The sequence below is a fragment of the Aotus nancymaae genome, unplaced genomic scaffold (genome assembly GCF_030222135.1).
Source record: "Aotus nancymaae isolate 86718 unplaced genomic scaffold, 86718_ANA_hifiasm-v0.15.2.pri h1tg000015l_1, whole genome shotgun sequence".
Taxonomy (NCBI): domain Eukaryota; kingdom Metazoa; phylum Chordata; class Mammalia; order Primates; family Aotidae; genus Aotus; species Aotus nancymaae.
Window position 1 is genome coordinate 3,697,185 of NW_026988427.1, and position 21,293 is coordinate 3,718,477.

The following is a 21,293-nucleotide window of genomic DNA, read 5'->3' on the forward strand; positions in this document are numbered from 1 at the left end:
GAATACAGGTATAAGCTAGCATGCCCAGCCTATCTATCTTCTTGATTACAGCCATTCTAGCAGATGTGAATTAGATCTAGTGATATTTCATTGCAGCTTGGATTTGCATTTCCTGATGGATAATGATGCAAGTATCATCTCATATGCTTATTGGCTATTCGTGCATTTTCTTTGGAGAAGTGTCTATTCAATGTCTGGGTTTTAAACCACCAAGTAATAATGGTTTGGAGCAACCTGGGAGAGAGCAGGGAGGGAGCTAAGCCAAGCCCAAGAGCCAGGGGCTGCACTCCTCCGGTATGTCTGGGAGGTGCAGCAGAGTCTGGCCAGGTTGGGCTGGGGCAGTGGTGATGTCCTCCCTCCAGGTATTACATCCCTGAGGTTGACCTTCACAGCGCCCGTAAGGAGACGGTGAGGGTCAGAGTGTATGTCCTAGCCCACCTTCACTGGCACTCACTGGGTTCCAGTCAGAAAGCTACATCTGGGCTGACTCACTACATCCTTACACATCCCTCTGAAGATTACTCTATTTTGCAGATGGAGATACTGAAGCCCAGAGGTGAGGTACGAGGCCCAAGACTGGAACCCAGGAAGTCTGGCTGGAGCCCACTCTCCTGACCACCACCTGGACAGTCTAGTGACTGAAGTTCCCCTCTGGGCTGCTGTTCCAAGATGCACTAACCAAGGTTCCTCCAGGCTGCTTCCACAGAAAGCACCAGCTGCCGGAGTTGCTGTCCAGGCCCGCGAGCTGAGCCGTGGTCTGTGCTTAAGTACTGGGCTCTTACTGGGCCACACACCCCTGCTTCTATTGTCCCAGGCAGAGCAGGGGAATGGGGATGGCAGGAGACTCGAGCGTTCAGGCAGCTGCAGCATGCGTTCGCTCAAGCAGGTGCGTCATCTTCTTGGTGTGACACGCTTGGGGTGTTCCCAAGTTTTCCTATTCATGGCAGCCAAAACCCTCCTCCAATAGCACTAGCTGGCTAGGAAAGACCCCCAAAGTCCATCTCAAGCCCTAACATGGGATGAGCTTCAGGATCCTGACCAACAGAACAATCCCACTGAGTGTAACCCTCAAGTTCACTATCCCTAAATCAACAACCAGGGCCCAGCTGAGACTGCCTGCTGTGCCTCCAGAACCACCTCTTGGGCCCTTGGCAACCTCCCCACCTTCCTTCCTTTTCAAATCCTGGCTTAAAGATAGGAAGGCATCACTAGGTAAGCACCTGCCCTGTGCCAGACACCGTCCTTTATGGGCAGGATCTTGCTTAGTGCTCACAACAAAGCTGTGAGCCAGGGTAGTGGCACCCACTTTACTGATAAGGAAATAAGCTCAGAGAAGTCAAGTCATTTCTCTGAGGTCACATAGCTGGGAAGGGACAAAAAGATTTGAACCAGACCAGGCGCGGTGGCTCATGCCTGTAATCCCAGCACTTTGGGAGGCCGAGGCGGGTGGATCACGAGGTCAAGAGATCGAGACCATCCTGGTCAACATGGTGAAACCCCGTCTCTACTAAAAATACAAAAAATTAGCTGGGCACGGCGGCGCGTGCCTGTAATCCCAGCTACTCAGGAGGTTGAGGCAGGAGAATTGCCTGAACCCAGGAGGCGGAGGTTGCGGTGAGCCGAGATCGCACCATTGCACTCCAGCCTGGGTAACAAGAGTGAAACTCCGTCTCAAAAAAAAAAAAAGATTTGAACCTTCCCTTTCTTTCCAGGAAGGCTCTCAGAACCACATACATATACTCCAGCACGATGCTTGCTAGCTTAGCTCAGCTGTTACTTGGCGCTTTCTTTGGTACAGTCTAGGCTGTGTTTCGTATTTTTAGTGGATGTTCTATTTGTGTATGCATGGGTGCCTGTGTACCCACATGTTCACGCCACCTTTCCCACCACTGTGGAAGTCAGCAGGCCCTCCTTATCTGCTGATGAATGAAGAACAAAGCCAGTGGCCTTGACTGGATGCAGCATGGGCTGAGAAATCCTGTCTCGCGCTGTTTCCACAAGCCCCAGCCAGCAAGCTAGCAGGGCTGCCTCTGCCACCAAAGAGAGGAAGCCAGAGAGTGCAACAAAGCCACCATGCAGCCTCCGGGACTTCCCACCTCCTCTTAAGGGCTGGCTCCCACCTTGTGTCCCGGAGTGTCCTTCCTTCTTGAAGATGACCAGACTCCTCCCAGGCACAGCAGCTGCCCCTGGCCTGGCCCTCTCCCCTCTATGTGTCTAAGTTGGTCTGAAGCTTGCTCAGAGACTGGGGCCACTGCAACCACCTTCGCCAGGGAGAGGCCAAAGCCATCCTAGCACTAACATTCGGAAGGGCTGCCAGGGCTGGGCTGCTTCATTTCAGGTCCATGTACAAGATTCTGCACAAATGAGGACGTCCTGAAACTGCAGGTGCTCTTTCAGGAAGAGGGAAGAAAGCTTTTGCTGGAATCTCTAAGTGGTCCATGATGCTCCCCAAAGTTAAAGTCTCTGGGACACTGAGATAAGGGAGAAGAAAATCTGGCTATCTTTGAATCCAGGGGTCCATGGAACACGAACCAACGTCAATACTACTCTCACAGCTGGCGTTTTCTCCCTTCCCTGCGCTTGGGCAATCAGGTCTGTAGAGCATGTCCCAGGTGCTTTCCTCTACATCTTATTTGATTCCCCAGGCAATGCTGTGAGGCAGGTGTCATCAGGCCCATCTTACATAAGAGGAGACTGAGGCAAGGGGTGGAAAGCCCAAGCTCACCCAGTTTGAAAGTGGCTCCTATAAACTGAGTTCATATGTGGAAACCCTAAACCCCAGTGTGATGGTGCTTGGAGATGGAGCCTTTGTGGGTAATTAGGTCATAAAGATGGAGCCCCAGGATGGGATTAGCGCCTTTATGAGAAGAGACACGAAGGTAAGAGGATCACTTGAGCCCAGGAGTGTCAGACCAGCCTGGGCAACATAGCCAGACCCTGTCTCTACAAAAAATTAAGAAAAAAAATAGAGAAGACATAAGAGAGCTGGCTTTCTCTCTCTCTCTTTTTATCTCTATCATGTGGGGACACATCTGCAAACCAGGAAGTGGCCTTCACCAGGCACTGAAATAGCTGGCACCTTGATTGTGGACTTCCAGCCTCCAGAAAGTGAGAAATACATTTCTGTTGCTTAAGCCACCCAGTCTGTGGTATTTTTGTCATAGCAGGTGGAACAAACTAAGACAGTAGTCAGGCAATTCTTCCCGCTGAGGGTGTATCAGGCTGGGCATCTTGATCAACTCTTAAGAGACAGTGCTGGAATAAAGACAGCAACGTCTGGGCATTCCGAGAGGGGCAGTACCATGAGCTGCCACCTCCTGAGCAGCTGGCATGGTCTTAGAATTTTTCCCTGTGGCAGTCACTCAGTCCTCGCCATTACCCTAAAAAGTACAGCTACTCCCATTTCACAATGGAGCAAGTGTGGAAGCCCAGAAGCAAAGTGAGGGAGGCCCACGCCACACAGCCCAGGAGTGGTAGAGGCGGGATTTGAACCTGGGTGTACTAGACTCCAAACTCAAGTTCTTATCTATTAAGTAAGCCTCTTGTGTGGGACTGAGCTTAGGTTCAGACTCAGACTGACACAGGGAAAATTCATCTTCACCTCTTCCAAACTGTGCCTCTCTTTCATTATTATTTTGTTAAAATTCTCTTTTATCATTCTGAACCTCAGCTGCCTCATCTGTAAGCGAGGAATGACAGGTTTTCTGTTTTTGTTTTTGAGACAGAGTCTCCTCTGTTGCCCAGGCTGGAGTGTAGTGGCAGCGATCACTGCTCACTGCAGCCTTGACCTCCTTGGCTGGAGCAATTCTCCCATCTCAGCCTCCTGAGTAGCTGGGACTAGGCACCACGCCACCATGCCTGGCTAATTCTTTTGATTTTTAATAGAGACAGGGTCTCACTATGTTGCTCATGCTGGTCTCAACTCCTGTGCTCAAGCAATCCTGGCTTAGCCTCCCAAAGTGCTAGGATACAGGCGTGAGGGAATGACAGTTTTTATCTGGCAGTTTTGTGAGAAAATGAAGTGGAAAGGGAACACAATGAGCTCTGTATCCTTTGATTCACCTTGTGCAGAAATTGTAATTGAAGCCAGAGGCTACGAGCCTGAATGGCAGTTCACTCCTGCAAGCCTGGGAGGACTGTAGACAAAGGTGGTCTGAGAATATTTCCCCATATTTCCTGATGGCAATACAAGTTGGGAAATGCTCACCAGTTACCAACGCCAAAGACACTAAGAACAAAAACATTAGCCAGCATGAGCTTAACACCCCAAATTATCAGATTTATATTCTGTATCTTTATGATTATTTTTAAATTGATGAAACCGTGTCTTGGTTCCTGTGTTGGCAAGACATTCCCTTGTGATGTGTGATTCAAAGGGTTACCGTTGCCTGTTACAGAATGTCTCCCTTGACTCCAAAACCACGCGCTTCTGTGCACTCACTATGAGAAGCTGTATTTATTCCCTCCGTGCTCATCACAGGAAATGGTGCATACTGGAATATATTTTTGCAGGAACTTAGGTCTACTCAGCTGTGTGCTAGCAAACCATCCATCCTGAGTGGTGCACTCAGAGACCTGTGGCCTGTGAACTTAATTTTGGAGGTCACTGTGTGTATGTATAAATTATAAATGGCCTGACTTCACTTGTTAAAACACTTTGATGCTTTCCTCTCACGAGTCTATTTAAAAAATTTTTGTGACTCCAGCAGATCATTTCCAAAAGGCAGCACCTGTCTTTCTCTCTCGATATGTGTACGGTGCTCAGCACACCGCCCGCCACGCTGGCTGTTAGGCAAACTCAGCCTTGGTTATGGCTGCTGCCTGGGGCATCCAGTGAGCGCAGGGCTAAGAGCGGCTGCGCCTACTTCTGGAACAGAGCCTGGCTGGCACTTTTTAGCCCTTCTCGAATGAGCCCGGACGGACCCCAAACTCTGCCCACTCTTGCTCCTGTGACCCCAGGACACTCCCAGCACCGTGGGCAGGTCTCTTTTCCCCATTGCTATTTCTCCATTAGCCAGATCCCTTCCTGCTTTCCCCAAAGCACCATGCGTATGTCAGTGTTTCGGGCCAGCCAGGGTGTTGGGTGTGTAAGTGCAGGTAGGCAAGTGGTGCTTGGGTTTTATGTGGTGTGCACTACGGCATCTGGGCATGTGGCCTGTCCACTGTAGGGAGAGGCGACAGGGAGGCAGGGCTGTGGTGGACATTTTGGACAGCTTTGGAGCCTGGCTGAGCAGGATGAAATCCTGGCCCTGTCACTTGCTGGCAATGGGATCGTCGTCGGTTTGGTTTGCTCCTGCATCCACGCCCCCGGCAGTTCCTGAGTACACCCACCTCTGTGGACAGAAGCTAGATGAATCTACGGCTCAGCCCCTGCCTCGCAGGCTCAGTCTGCCCAGTTCTGACACACCTTGATAAGTGCTGTGGGCAGGTGCAGAGTATTATGGGATGACAGGAGTGGCACTCAGCCAGTTTCCTTCACCTGTCAAACGGGACACTTACTATCCACTTACAGTAACTCTGAAGGCTACGTGAAGTGTGGTCTCCCAGGGGCTCAGCTGATGAAACCCACTTTGGGCTGCACTTTGCTTTACTTGGGGGTGGCTGGACTGGCAGGAGGAGGGCTGCGGGGCTCCATCTGGGGAAGCCCACAAACGAACTTACTCTTTGGGGGGATTCAGGTCTTCAGGTCTTGTCTCAAAGAACTGCAGCACCTCATCACACTGAGAGATGTAGGGAGGCAGCTGGATGAGGGCCTGGAGAAGAGAGAGGCAGGTGAGTGCAAAGGAGGAGAGAGGGCTGGGCGTGGCGGCGCACACCTGTAATCCCAGCTATTTGGGAGGCTGAGGCAAGAGAATTGTATGAATCTGGGAGGCGGAGGTTATAGCGAGCGGAGATCGTGCCACTGCACTCCAGCCTAGGTAACAGAGGAAGACTCTGTCTCCAACAGATACACACACACACACACACACACACACACACATGCATGCACACACACAAAACCAAAAAGAAAAGGAAGGAGAGGGGTGTTAGCAATGCCATACACCAGTGCTCTCAAACCCAGGAAGGCACCAGAATCACTTGGAGGGCTTGTTAAAACACAGATCGTGGAGCCCCACCCGAGTTTCTGATGCAGTAGTTCTGTGGAGGGGCCTGAGAATGTGCATTTCTAAAAAAGTTCCCTGGTGATACTGCTGGTTTGGGGAACAACACACACACACACACACAAGTCACAGTATATTTGTTCAAGTAATATGTCCACATTTAGGCAAAACCAGACCATACTGTACATGCTATTTTGTAAACCGATGCTTTCACTTAGCTATAAATTGTCAACTTCATGACATTTCATTATTCTTATTTATGTATTTATTTTGAGACACGATCTTGCTCTGTCACCCAAGCTGGAGTGCAGTGGCGCAATCTCAGCTCACCACAACCTCTGTTTCCCGGGTTCAAGCAATTCTTGTGCCTCAGCCTACCAAGTAGCCGGGATTACAGGCATGTGCTACCATGCCCGGCTAGTTTTTTTTTGTATTTTTAGTAGAGACGGGGTTTCGCCATGTTGACCAGGCTGGTCTCGAGCTCCCAGCCTCAAGTGATCAACACACTTCAGCCTCCCAAAGTGCCAGGATTACAGGTACCTGGCACATTTCATTATTGTTCTATAACATCATCTATACTGGATACTGGATGTCTATCTATAGCTGTAGCACACTGTATTCAACTAGTTGTCTACTGGTGAATCTTCAGGTTATTTCCAACATGCTCACATACATGTCTTAACTCACGAATCTGAAGCATTAAAGTGAAGGGACTGTTTTATGATTTGGAGAGAGGTTCAAAGTCTCCAAGTTAATGTGGGGTTGAAATAGATCTTCCATTAGCCAAAGTCCACATTAATCTGCCCCAGTCACTCACTGGCTGTGTCATAGAGCCTCAAGTGTGTCTGGCAACAGGTTGGACAGAGGGTAGGTGCAGGGCATAAAGTAGCCCTCCACAAAGCTGGTTTATCTACTAGCAGGTATTCATTCAATGATTCAATGAGCATTTTCTTTTTTTTTTTGAAACGGAGTCTTGCTCTCTTGCCCAGGCTGGAGTGCAGTGGTGCGATCTCGGCTCACCGCAACCTATGCCTCCCAGGTTCAAGCGATTCTCCTGCCTCAGCCTCCCGAGTAGCTGGGATTATAGGCATGCACCACCACGCCTAGCTAATTTTGTATTTTTAGGAGAGACAGGGCTTCTCCATGTTGGTCAGTCTAGTCTCGAACCCAACCGCAGGAGATCTGCCTGCCTCGGCCTCCCAAAGTGCTGGCATTGCAGGCGTGAGCCACCATGCCCAGACTCCATGGGCATTTTCTTTGTGCCCAGCACTGCACTAGTTTCTGTGCCAAATACAAGAGAACTGCAGGGTACACTCTGCTTATTAAGGGATCTGAAACTCAGACATGGCCATCATGAACAAACAGCTCAGTTTAACAAATATTTACTTAAGCCTCGTTTGGCCTGGGTCCTGGACCAGGGTAATGAGGATGCAGATCTGAGGGTGGTTCAGGTGGTTCACGCATACATTCTGTTGCAAACACCTGTGCAGAGAGCACACGTGCATATGCATGAATTGCACAAGTGATTCTGCCAGCCAAGCCACCCAGGCAGTGCATGCTCTGCATGAGGCTGGACTCTTCTCTCCTAGAGAGCCTGTTTCCTGGTGCCTCTCCTGTGCCTTCTCACCATGCTGAGCCTGAGTTTGGAGTCTGGGCTAGAAGAGAATGTGTCTTGCATTTTCTATATAGCCAGCCCTTAATAGCTCACCACCCAGCTCCCAAAGTGATATGTCAACCCTGCAGCAGTCCTGGGCTCTCATGGACCAACGGAGAGATGAACGAAGTCTCCAGTGTGGTACCTTTTACGGGGCTTCAGGGATATCTCGACCCTACATGATTATTTCTCCCATTAAAAAAATTAAATTGTGGTAAGTACACACAGTAAAAAGTTTACCATCTTAACCATTTTAAGTGTGCTGTTACAGTGCATTAAGCATTTCATACATTCACACTGCTGTGCTACCAGCACTGCCATCCATCCATCCACAGAACTCTTTTCTTCTTGCAAAACAAACTCTGTACCCGTTAAATAACAACTACCCTTCCACCCTCCCCCTGGGAACCACCAGTCTACCTTCTGTCTCTAGGGATTGATGGTTCCAGGTAGCTCATGTAAGTGGAATCATACAGTGTTTATCTTTTCGTGTCTGGCTGATGTCATTCAGCATGCTCATCCATTCAAGGTTCATGCTTGTAGCAGGCGTCAACACTTCCTTCCTTTTAAAGGCTGAGTAATATTCCATTGTATGGATACACCACCTTTGCTTTTCATTCACCTGTCGCTGGACACTCGGGTTGCCAATCCTACATGACTTTGAGTCAGGCTCTAACTTTAAGCCAGCTCCCCCGAGGTGCGATCTGCTCCAGACTCAAAATGGAAAAACACATCTTGAGGGATGGGGATGGCTTAATAGGGCACCTTCCCCAGTCACTGTCCACCCTTCCATCCTTCTGAAGGGTGACTGAAGGGCTCACTGATTTTTCACATTAGCCTTTAAGCAGCTTCTGCTCTGCAGCAAATCCTTCAGGACGGACTGTTTCCAGAGCTGAAGCAGGAAGTCCCAGAGACAGGACAGGCCTTTCCTCCCCAACCTCCTGTTTCTGGTCTCCCTTCATTTTCTGGTTAGAGCAGTGAGTGGTCATTCTCCTGGCCAGGATGAGCTGCTGTCTGCTCCCCCCTCCCCACGGGCCTCTTTTTCCTCTGAAATCCTGCAGCCCTTGCAGTTGGAGCCACATCATGAAGGAGCTGATTATATGCTGGACTGTGGTGTGTCCTGGCTGCTTTGTGTGCAAATATCTTGTGGCTCCCCCAAGACTGCAGTAACAGCACTCCCCGACCTTGGCTCAGCACTGGGTGGCTCCTGAAATGTGTTCATCTGTGTCACTTTATGTAACCCTGGGAAGGCTGGCCCCCTTAAGAAATGGGGAAATGGAGGCTCTGGTGAGGTGGCTTGGGCTTGAGAGGTCAGGAAAGGCCGACTGCAAACCTGTACCTTAAATCCACAAAAGGCGGCCGGGTGGCAGCTGTTCCTCCTCCACCTTCCCTATGTGCCTTGACAGTGCCGGGGAGACCCTAAATAACATGAGGGAACAGCCCGGAGCTGGCCACGTGTCTCTGTTAGAGGAGAGCTGGGTGGGTGTGGGGCACCGCACCTGGAGGTGGTCATTGTCTCTGCCTGGAGGGGGCCTCCCAGGATGGGCAGAGGCCCCAAATGGACCAGGAGGGGAAGGGACAATGACGCCCATGGAAACCTCCCGATGATGCCAAGTTCTTTTCTGGTTTTGAGCTATTCCTAGGAAGTAAAAGCCAAACCAAACCCCCAAACCATAAAAGAAGTCAAGTTAGTAATAAAAGGCAGGGCTGAATGCTTTGATGTTGGCCCGTTTCATTTGGGATGGACTTGGCTACCAGTGAAATGTGACCCGTGCCGAGAAACCATTCTGCTTCTGCTTCCAGGACTGTCCTAGGTTCCGTCAGTAGTGACAAAGAACCACAGCTCCAGCAAACTCAGTCCTGTTCTGGAAGGAATTCCGGTGCTTTGGACAGATGTGGCTGATGCAGGCACGAGAGAGGAGAGCAAGTCCTGCTTGCAGAGGGTAACAATAAAGGTCAGACAGAAACAGCTCCTGATTGCAGCCTCGTCACTTCCTGGCTGTGAGATTCTGGCCAAGTCCCACTGCCTCTCTGAGCCCCAGTCTGCTCATCTGTAAAGTGGAGCTAAAGAACACCCATCTTGGAGGGATGTGCTATAGAATGAGGAAGTGGCTGAATGGTTTCCATCGTACACTAGCTGTTGACAGACAGTGGTTAACCCTGTTGGCTCTCTATACTGCCCCCAGGTACAAGAATATAGTGGTTTCCAAAGACAATTTCAGAGGCAGCCAGATGACGATATTAAATGACAACGCCTTGGTTAGAGAGAAGGTTCAGGTTTTTTCAGTTCTCTTTCAACCCTCTTTAATTTAAACAAGAATGCCCCAGAGAAGTAACACTCGTCTACCTTGCTTCCTGAGAGCAGGATGGGTTCTGCGGAGCCTCGGGTAGGCAGGCAACAGCAGCTAGCTAGATTTAAAAACATTTTCTGTTGTTGTTTCATTGTTTTTATTTTTACTTTTATGGCAGGCACATGATACCCATTTTTGTTTTGTTTTGTTTGCCTTTGAGACTGTGTGGCTCTGTCGCTCAGGCTGCAGTGCAGGGTGGGATCTCAGCTCACCGCAAACTTCACCTCCTGGGCTCAAGATCCTCCCCACCTCAGCCTCCTGAGTAGCTGGGATTACAGGTGTGCATTACCGTGCCTGGCTAATTTTTGTATTTTTAGTAGAAATAGGGTTTCGCCATGTTGCCCAGGCTGGTCTCAAACTCCAGGGCTCAAATGATCCGCCTGCCTCAGCCTTCCAAAGTGTTGGGATTACAGGCATGAGCCATTGTGCCCAGCTGATATCAGTTTTATGTTATGGTTGGGATATAAAGTTTCCTCTAAGATATATGTTTTCAGAAGTTCAAAAAGTGAGGAAGCCCCCTTAGCACAGTAGGCAGCACATCAGTCTCATAATCTGAAGAAGTTCAAAAAGTGAGTTGAAGAAAAATATTAATAATAATACAGGTGGGTAGTATATGACAGAACTCCAGAAGGGAAGTCTCAAGTGACTGAAGCCTGGTAAATACTGCTGTTATGTTGCCCATAGTTTAAAATACTATAGCAGGGGGACGCACACTCACATGTGTGTATGTTTATGTGTGTGTTAGATTTAAGCTACACTGTATGAAGGTTAGTTAATACCTGAAGTTCCCTCATTGGGAATAAACACTGGTGCAAGTGAAAGACTCTAATTAGAAGTCCTTACTTCAGAAAAGGCTGCTTCAGGGCTTTAGCTGTCTTCATAGTAGATCAATGAAGTTAGGCCGTCATTCATTAGCCTAACGGTTGTTAGAAAGAATTTTTTTTTTCTGCTGGTGAAATGATCCTAGAAATATTCTCAGACACTCTGGGCCTTGCATGAACAGAACCTGGTGAGCCCAGTACTGTACCTTCTTCAGAACGGGGCCCTGGGTCTAGGATTTGGGGTTCAGAGTCTTCTTGAGGATTTTACTGTCAGACCACGGTTAGGATGAGCTGACCCTGCCTCTAGAACATGGCTGCATCTGCCTCGAGGAGTCATTCATATAAAGAGGTATCAGACAGACAGCTGGTATTTCAAGGAGCTTCCAGAAAAATCTGAGTAACTATTTATGAGGTGGCTTGATAATAAATGCTTGTATGCATGACAGGATTCAGCTGACTCATATTTTCCTTGTGTCTTTCTCGATGAACAGAAGTTCTTATATTTAATGTATTCAAATAAATCAATCTTTTTGTGCCTGGTATGCTTTTTGTATCTTTAGAAATCCTATACCTAGAGATTATAAATATATTTTCCTCTGTTATCTCCTAAAACCTTTTGTAACATTGCCTCTTACATTTATGTCTTTAATTTTCTTGGAAATGATTTCATGTGTGGTGTGAGGCAGGGATTAGTTATCTTTTTTGTTTTTTCTTCCCATGTGGATACCCATTTATTGAGGAATAATCTGCAAGGCTGCCTTTTTCAGTATCACAGTGTCTATCCAAATACTCATGGATCTGTTTCTGGGTTTTCTATTTGTTTCAAGGGTTTGTCTATCCCTTGTGCTAATACTGCACTATGTTAATTACTGTAACTTTACAATAGGTCTGGTAAAGCAGAAAGTTTCTTCCATTGCAAAATACACCTGGTAGCTAGCTTTCTGATATCATCTATAGCCCTCATTTATCTCTATCTGTTAGAGACCTTCCACTTTTACTAAAATAAAACTAGTTGTGATAGATCAAATTGGCTTAAGTCGGTTCACAACGTCAGTAACAGACACCCAAATGTCATGTAACAGCCTATGTAGTCTATAAAAGAAAGGGATCGTTTCATCTCTCTCCAGGAGGGCAGTTCCTTTGAAGCTGCGTCCAGGGAATCTGGCCAACCAAAACTCCAAATATCCACTCTATTTCTTACGTTTCATTAATAGCAGGGGGTAGTAACTTCCACGTGGCTCATTTAACATAAGCAGTTTCCTCCCTGTGGTTAGTCCAGGTGAATTCATTATCTCTGTACCATTCCAAGCATCAGGCAGATGCAGACAGCTGCTGCTATCCTGTATTACTCCCAGATTTTAAATTTCCTTTTCAAAACCAAAAGTCTAGGAGTTGGTGAAGCCCTGGGTGCAAGGAAAGTCTGACTCTGGAGAGAAGTCAGGTGGGCTAGGCAAGAGGCAAAACAGGCTGATTTGGGCTGAGGGACAACAGATTCTGGGGAAGGTATGAACTAGAACTTCCCAGCTGGGCAAGGTGACCCTTTTTTTTTTTTTTGAGATGGAGTCTCACTCTGTTATCCAGGCTGGAGTGCAGTGCCACAATCTTGGCTCACTGCAGTCTCCAACTCCTGGATTCAAGCTGTCCTTCCACCTCAGCTTCCCAAGTAGCTGGGATTATAAGCATGTGCCAATATGCCCAACTAATTTTTGTATTTTTAGTAGAGACAAGGTTTCACCATGTTGGCCAGGCTGGTCTCGAATTCCTGACCTCAAGTGATCTGTCTGCCTCGGCCTCCCAAAGTGCTGGAATTATAGGTGTGAGTCACTGTGCCTGGCCATTTTGTTAATGGTACCTTTTGAGATATAGAAGTCTGTAAGACCATTTAATTAAGTTCAGTTTTTATCAGTTTTTTTTTAAAGGCTCCCACTTTTGGGGTCATAGCTAAAAACTGCCCAACTCAAGGTTGTGATAACTTTCTCCTATGTTTTCTTCTAGAAGTTTTACAGTTTTAGCTCTTATATTTAGGATTAGGATCCACTTTGAGTTGATTTTCATGCATGGTGTAAGTGTCTAACTTCATTTTTTTTCATGTGTATAGCTGTTGTGGGCTATATTGCTTTGCTCCCCACCCCCCATTCATATATTAAAGTCCTAACCCCTAATCCCCCAGAATGTGAATATATTTGGAGACAGGCTCTTTAAAGAGGTAATTTAAAGTAAAATGAAGTCATTAGGGATATGCCTTAATCCAATATAACTGTGTCTTTATAGGAAGAGGAGATCAGGACATAGATAGGTACAGAAAAGACCTTGTAAAGACACAGGGAGAAGAGTCATCTCATCTATATACCAAGAAGAGAGGCTGTCTAGACTTCCAGCCTCCAGAACTGTGAGAAAATAAATGATGTTGTAAGCCACCCAGTCTGTGGTATTTTGCTATGCAGCCCCAGGAAACTAATGCAACAGCTGACTGTCCCAACTGTTTGTTAAAAGACTGTCCTTTTCAGCCTGGCATAGTTGGCTCACGCCTGTAATCCCAGCACTTTGGGAGGCCGAGGTGGGTGGATCATTTGAGGTCAGAAGTTTGAGACCCACCTGGGCAACATATAGTGAAACCCGTCTCTACTAAAAATACAAAAAAAAAAAAAAAAATTTGCCAGGCCTGGTGGTGGGTGCCTGTAATCTCAGCTACAAAGGAGGCTGAGGCAGGAGAATCACTTGAACCCAGGAGGCGGAGGTTGCAGTGAGCCGAGATTGTGCCACTGCACTCCAGCCTGGGCAACAGAGTGAGACTCTGTCTCAAAAAAAAAAAAAAAAAAGGATGATCCTTTTCCCATTGAATTGTCTTGGCACCTTTGTGGAATATCAACTGATCAAACATTTTGTAAGATTTTATTTCTGGACTCTCAATGTTGTTCCGCTGATCTATATGCTATTTTTGTCAGTACCATGTTATCCTGATTACTGTACCTTGTAAGTGTTTTGGCTGTTCTGGGTCCTTTATATTTCTACATACACTTTAGGATTTGCTTGTCAATTTCTATAAAAAACCTATAAAAAAGATTTTGACAGGGATTGTATTGAATATGTAGATTCATTCTGGGAGGAGTTCCATTTTAACAACATTGAGTCTTTCAACCCACACGTGTGGACTGTCTCCCCATTAATTTAGATATTCTTTAATTTTGTTAAAATGTTTTGTAGTTTCAGTATATAAATCCTGCACTTCCTTTGTTAATTTATTGCTAAGCATTTCATTCTTTTTGTTGCTATTGGGAGTTGGACTGTTTTCTTAATTTCATTTCTGGATTATTTGTTCCTAGGATATAGAAATACAACTGTTTTCTGTATATTGAGCTTTTATCCTGATCTTACTAAACTCAGTTATTTGTTCTAGCATTTTTTTTGATGGATCCCTTATGATTTTCTACATAGAGAATCATGTCATCTGTGAGTTGAGAGTTATATTCCTTCCTTCCCAATCTGAATGCCTTTTCTTTCTTTTGTGTGTGCTTACACTGACTAGTCCCCCAGTAAAATGTAGAACAGACGTGTAAGGGTAAACATACTTGCTTTGTTCCTGATTTGAGGGGGAGTTTGTTCACTGCTCCATGTAAGAAACATTTCTTGCTATTCCTACCCCTCTCCTATTAGAATCGCTAGTGATTTTAAGGTGGAGAAATAAATACCAAAGATAAGAAAAGCTGCTAAACAAAATAAAAACATGCATCTTTCTGACTGTAGCCTCAAAACAAATGAAATATAACCAAAAGACAGGTCCCTTGTTGTTTAGAACGTTCAAGGGACAGGAAGCTGCTGTACCATCAAATGAAAGGGGTTGGTTAAATAACTTTTGAGGCATGCTTGTATAATGGAATACTACATGGTCATTAAAAGTAGGCTTAAGAGGATTTTTTTTTTCTTTTTGAGACAGAGTCTTGCTCTGTTGCCCATGCAGGAATGCAGTGGTGCAATCTCGGCTCACTGCAACCTCCGTCTCCCAGGTTCAATCAATTCTTCTGCCTCAGCCTCCCAAGTAGCTAGGACTACAGGCATGTGCCACCACACCTGGCTAATTTTTGTATTTTTAGTAGAGATGGGGTTTCAACATGATGGCCAAACTGGTCTCGAACTCCCGACCTCAGGTGATCTGCCTGCCTTGGCATCCCAAAGTGCTGGGATTACAGGCGTGAGCCACCATGCCCAGCCAAGAGGATGTTTTAATAGAAGAGAAACTCTCATATAAGAATTAGGGCAAAAGAGAAAGAGAGACAAAATAACGCATATTGAATGGTCTCAACATCATTAAGAAATGCACATAAAGAAAAGGTGGAAAGGAAATATATAAATCCCTTAATAACTGTTGTCTCTCGGTTTAATGATTTTCCCCCCTGATTTCTTTACATTCCATTGAATTGCATAAATTTTTATCAATGAGCATCTTGTAGTGAGAAAAAGAAAAGAAAACAGAACACACCTACAGGGAAGACTGTGTGGGCATTTCCCAGCCTTACCTTACAGTATTCATCAATTGGTATCAGGCGTTTGACAGCCACGTCCCGGATGTGGCTTCGTCTGAAGAGAATCTTACCTGCAGAAGATGAGAGCAAAGACAGTGTTGTCAGGGAACAGGGACAAACTCTCAGCAACCTGAGAGGGTGTGGACGTGGCTGTTTCTAAGGCAGGTCTGAGTGGTGCCAAAATTCCTGGCTGTGATGAAGGTTCTCCTGCTGGACTTCCGTGGGGCTTGGATAAGCCCATATTAGGCCCCCTAACCCCTGTTCATAGCTTTAGCTCAAGAGCTTGGGGGAATCGGACCCATGGAATACGTTTTGGTGAGATAAAGGAGGCTGAAAACAATTGTGGAAGGAAGCCACTCCTACCCGATGAAGAAAGAAGGTTGGACTCAAGGATGTGAGGTCCTGTCCAACTCCAGGATTCTGACTGGTGAGCAGGACAGTGGGTAAGCAGACATGCCCTCAGCAATAGTTCAGTCCTTCTCCCTTTTCTTCATTCACCTTCTGCCTTCTCCTCACGTTCCCTAAACACCCCTGCTCTACCATTCTGAGCCCTCCCCTCTGCCTGCACACAGCCCATGCAACCCCGCCACCCCCTCATATGGGTTAAGAGTTCTTGGCTCTTTCTGACTGCACACATTATTTATTTTTATAGCACTTCTTTTAAATTTATTAAATTAAATTTAAATTTTAAATAATTTATTTAAATTTATCTAATTAAATATTTATTATATATAATATATAATTAAATATAAATTATTTAAATTTAAAATTTAATTTAATTTTTAAAAAGCACTTCTTTTTAATTTATTTTACAGCACATTCCTCCCTCCCTCCCTTCTTCTTTCCTTCCCTTCTTCCCTCCTTCCCTTTCTTCCTCCCTCCCTCTCTCCCTTCGTCCTTCCTCCCTTTCTACCAGTCCTATCATATGCACTGCACAAATAGGAACTGACTGCATCTCAGTCCATTTTGTGACACTAATGTTTGATAAATGTATGAATGTGGCTTCCACCTACAAAGATGACAAATCCCTCCAGTTCCTTCCCCAATTAGTGTTTGTAAGAAAAGGGTTTTGAGTCCTCCTATTTCACCCAGTATTAACTGAGAGCCCACTACCTGCTTTATGACACCCGAAACTTTGGGGCATGGGGCTATGAACCACCAGTATGACACATGAGTAGAGAATGTGGTTCACAGGAAAACACGGGTTTTCATCCACACATGATGCCACTGAAGATCTCTAGAAATATCCAAGACATTGACATATCATGGGCGATGTTTGTTTAAAGCAAATCAGTGGGCTCTCTAGAGTCTAGATAGAATATCCTCTCTTTGGGAGATGGAGGTGAAGTATACAAACTAAAGATTAAGACCACCTGGCTCACCATTCTGGCTCTACCACAGTCGGAGGTGGGGGAAATCAGAAATAAGACATAAAGAAGGGCCAAAGACGTGGGGGATGGAGATAAGCACCTCTACCAAGCTCATGCAAAGTGACTGGGGGAATCTATGGGTAGGTCAAGGGGAGGGCGTGGGAGGACCACAGCTGCTCTGGAGAGCAGAGCATGGAGACCTACTAAGAGCTCTCTATATTTTCTGGTCCTAGGATGTTGGTTAAAAAGACGAATTTGAGTCAAGAGCCTGGCAAGGTGAGGAGAGATTACTATTGATCTAAGATGGTTTCTGGTGAGACCACTGTCTCCACAGATCAAGCTTGGGTGAGCAGGGATAGGATGGCATAGAAAAGGCTAGTAAGGGCCAGGCACGGTGGCTCATGCCTGTAATCCCAGCACTTTGGGAGGCCGAGGCAGTGGATCACTTGAGGTCAGGAGTTTGAGACCAATCTGGCCAACATGGTGAAACCCTGTGTCTACTAAAAATACCAAAAAAAAAAAAAAAAAAAAAAAAAAATCAATCAGCCAGGCATGATAATGCATGCCTGTAGTCCCAGCTACTCGAGAGGCTGAGGCAGGAGAATTGCTTGAGCCCAGGATGTGGAGGTTGCAGTGATCTGAGATCACACCACAGCACTCCAGCCTGGGTGACAGAGTAAGTGAGGCTCCCTTTCAAAACAAAACAAAACAAAACAAAAACGGTTAGTACAGTAAGAATTTTCACAATATGACAAAACTGGAAGGGATGCTGAAAAACAACCCTACTGACTTTTAAAGATTTGCAATGCAAAGTGGTAAAGGAGATTTGCACCCAAAAAGACCATATGGCTAATCCAACATTTTAAATAACTGGACAACTTTCTCTGATGCCAAAGAACACTATTTGGAAACTAGGTAGACATGGTAAATAAAAAAAAAAAAGAGATAGAGAAAGCCTTTTTTTCTCTCTCATTTTCACCAATTAAAAAAGTATCTAGGCCGGGCACGGTGGCTCACGCCTGTAATCCCTACACTTTGGGAGGTCAAGGTGGGTGGATCACCTGAGGTCAGAGGTTTGACACCAGCCTGGCCAATGTGGTGAAACCCCGTCTCTGCTAAAAATACAAAAATTAGCTGGGCGTGGTGGCACATGCCTATAATCCCAGCTACTAGGAGACTCAGGCAGGAGAATCGCTTGAACCTGGGAGGTGGAGGTTGCAGTGAGCCGAGATCGTGCCATTGCACTCCGGCCTGGGCAGCAGAGCAAAACTCTGTCACAAACAAACAAACAAAATCTGGATGAATCAGCTTCACGGAGTTCAAAGTGCTTGTCTTTGAGGAATAGAAGTGAATTCTGGTTTTCTTCCTTACACTTTCTCCTCAGTTCCTGCCGTAAACATTTATTGCTTTTAGAATCAGCAAATTTTCATGTCATTAGCAAAAAATGTAAATGAGGCAGTGAAGTGGGAGGGGTTTTGCAGCTGGATTTCCCTAGAGCCGATGATCTTCTTCACTGAACAGGCAGTCTCTGTGTGAGCCCTTTCTGTGCCGCGCTTTGGGGCTGTGGCCTGCCCTCCTGTTGCCGACAGCTGGTGCTTCCCAAAAGCAGGGGAGGGGGCCCTGCTGGAGTTTGGGTGGGGCAACGCTTCCCTGGACTGGCCCTGCCCTATAGGGTGTTTAGCATCCTTGGTCGAAATCCAGATGAAGCTGGTAGGCTTCCCAACCCCACCCACCTCCAGTCATTGTGACAATCAAATACTCCCCATCTCCATTTTATTGTCCTCGTAGGTGGAACTACTTGCAATATAGAACCCCAGGAATGTCCTGAGCCTTCAGGAAAAACAAAGAACGTGTGCCTATGAAGAGAAATCCTACCCAGCAAATGCTCCCTGCACTCGAATTTATTTCTCAAAATGGGAGAGGGGTCCCTAATCAAAAATATTTTGGTCCCCTTCTGTAAATTTTTCCTCTGTAAAACAGGGGAAGGGTGGAGGGTGGGTGTACAGGCATCTTACTGAAAAGGTCGTGAGCAGGCTCAAAGCATCTCCAACCTCACGGGACAGCGCTGGCCCATGGCAATAGGCACAGGCTTGTCCTAAGGCTGCCACCGACTAGAGACCAAAGGTAAGGATCCACGCAAGGCTCGGTCTACAGGAGCTGAGAGGGAACAGAAGACTCGGGCGCACTCAGCATTTCCTGGGGGGGTGACAGAAGGACAAAGTGTCACTCCTGTACCTGTGTGACCTCAGTGAGATGGGAATCTCTGGGTGCATGTCTGGTGCCCTGCCAGCAATGAGGGCAGGATGCCCTGTGGCAGCAGCGGGGCCTACTGGAGAGGTTCTGCAGTCAGTGAGGCCCTGGCCAATCCCAGGCAGCACCCCTTTGGGGAATGCATTTACCTTCCGGAGCCTCGGTCTCCTCATCTGTGAAATGGGACAGCAGCCCCTAGCTCTTAGAAGCCATCTCCATGATACCCAGCACAGGGGTGGCCCTTAGTAGTGCTTGCAAAGGGGCAATTCCTTATTATTTTTTTTAGACTTTAGATGACTCATGCACTCCCAGCTTTCTTAAACCTGCCTCCTATGGGCTAATTTGTCATTTATCCATAGCAGAGCCCGAGTTGTGGCTCAGGTCCTGGCCATGGGGCAGACCGTGTGGCCAGTGGTAGGCATGGGAGCCAGCACCTCCTTGGCCTGGGCCTCCCTGGTGAGGTGCCATGGGCAGCAGCCCTGGCTTGTGCCTGACATGAGGTGTTTCTGAGAGCATCTCGGGGAAGGAGGGGGAGCCGGTTGCCTTCCTGGAGTGGAAAGGGTGTTCAGAGGCGAGCACGGCCTTTGGTGGGAACGGTCGGCTTTTGTTTTCCACCGTGGAGGAAGGCCAGACTGTAATTCCTATTTTTCAGGCAGCATCCTCTGCCAAGTTGGCTTCCCCAGCTCCTGCTGGGATGGAAAACTGTGCAGGCTGCTCTCCCCTCCCCCGTCTCTGTGCTAACATGAGACTTGCTTTTGTTCTGCTGACGCGGCAGTCTCGGCAGAAAACTGACCCCTGGAAGAGGGGGCGCTTCTCTGTGCTTCCCTGCCTTGGCCTCACCCTCGGCCTCGAGGAAAAGCTAAGAGGCGGCTCAGAAGGGGTGGTCCGGGGTCCTGGGGCCCAGCGGGACCTCTCCAAGCCACAAGTGGGTGCCTTGAGCAGGGACCAAGTCCCGGGAAGGGCATTTTGATTAATTCTTTGGTGGAGAAGGATTACGTAACCATGAAAGCGTTTAAGAGCTTGGGAGAGGGTCGGCTCAAGTTCTTCTCTGTCTTGGGTAGTTTTCCAGAGCTGGTTTTGCCTTTTTATCCAGTAAAGAGTTAGAAATCACTGCTTTCCTTTCCTTTCTTGATTTTTTAAAAAAAAACCCACATTAGGAGTCCAGTATACCTTGAATATCCAGAATGGTCATTTAAGGAGGTCTCTAACATGTGAAACCAGGAGATTCCAAAAGCATGTCCCAGAACCCCGTTTCTGCCTTTCCCAAGAATCTACTATGTGCCAGGAGCTGGATCTTGTGAAGTAGGGGTCACTGTCCCGTTTTTAACAGATGTGGAAACTGAGGCTCAGAGGGGGATGTCGCTTGCTTGAGGTCACAGGCTGGTCTGTTTGACTCTGAGGCACACGCTTTGGAGAGCTGACATTTGGCTGTCGCAGCTGGCCAGCTGGGTTTTTTTCCAGCAGGAAAGAAAATTCCAGCATGGTTGTACACTTTGCCAGGGAAGGAACTACAAATGTTAGCTTTTTTGGGTGAAGGATTCTCCCAGCAGAGGAGGCCTGGCAAACATATGTGCCCCGTCTCTAAACCCATTAAATGATGGCAATACCTGAAGAACCCACTATGTCCTGGACTAGGGGGTTGGGAGACTGGACTTGTGTGACCCAGGGAGTCCCCCACCATCTCTGGACCTGTTCCCTTCTCTGAAAAAAGATGTTTTTTTAAAAATTTCTGAGATGGAGTTTCGCTCTTTCGTCCAGGCTGAAGTGGCGTGATCTCGGCTCACAATAACCTCCACTCCCCGGGTTCAAGCCTCAGCCTCCTGAGTAGCTGGGATTATAGGTGCCCACCACCATGCCCAGCTAATTTTTGCATTTTTAGTAGAGAAGGGGTTTCGCCATGATGGCCAGCTTTGTCTCAAACCCCTAACCTCAGGTGATCCACCCGCCTCGGCCTCCCAAAGTGCTAGGATTACAGGTGTGTGCCTGGCCTTGAAAAATATCTCAAGGGCCCGTCCAGCTCTAAATATCTGTGACTTAGGGTGATTGTCAGATTGTTGATTTTCAGTACATAAAAATCATCGAAGTGCTTGATGGCTGTTAGCGACCTGCTAGGCATTTGCATAATCATCATAACAACTTCATTATTTTAGTACCATTATTATCTCCAATTTGCAAATGAAGTCATCTACCCAAGGTGACAGAGTTGGTGAGGGGGGCATGCTGGGA

The 21,293-nt window shown here is 47.0% G+C and overlaps 1 protein-coding gene across 3 annotated transcripts in view; it reads right to left on the reverse strand.

The window, feature by feature from the left end:
• The window catches only part of SH3PXD2B (SH3 and PX domains 2B), a 104,705-nt gene that overhangs the window by 33,835 nt on the left and 49,577 nt on the right, over positions 1 to 21,293 (reverse strand). For all 3 annotated transcript variants that reach the window (XM_064376560.1, XM_064376562.1, XM_064376561.1), the window contains 2 exons: positions 15,442 to 15,518; positions 5,662 to 5,753 (listed from right to left, as the gene is read on the reverse strand). In XM_064376560.1, coding sequence (XP_064232630.1) covers positions 5,662 to 5,753; positions 15,442 to 15,518 — 169 coding nt within the window. The remainder of the gene's footprint in view (positions 1 to 5,661; positions 5,754 to 15,441; positions 15,519 to 21,293) is intronic.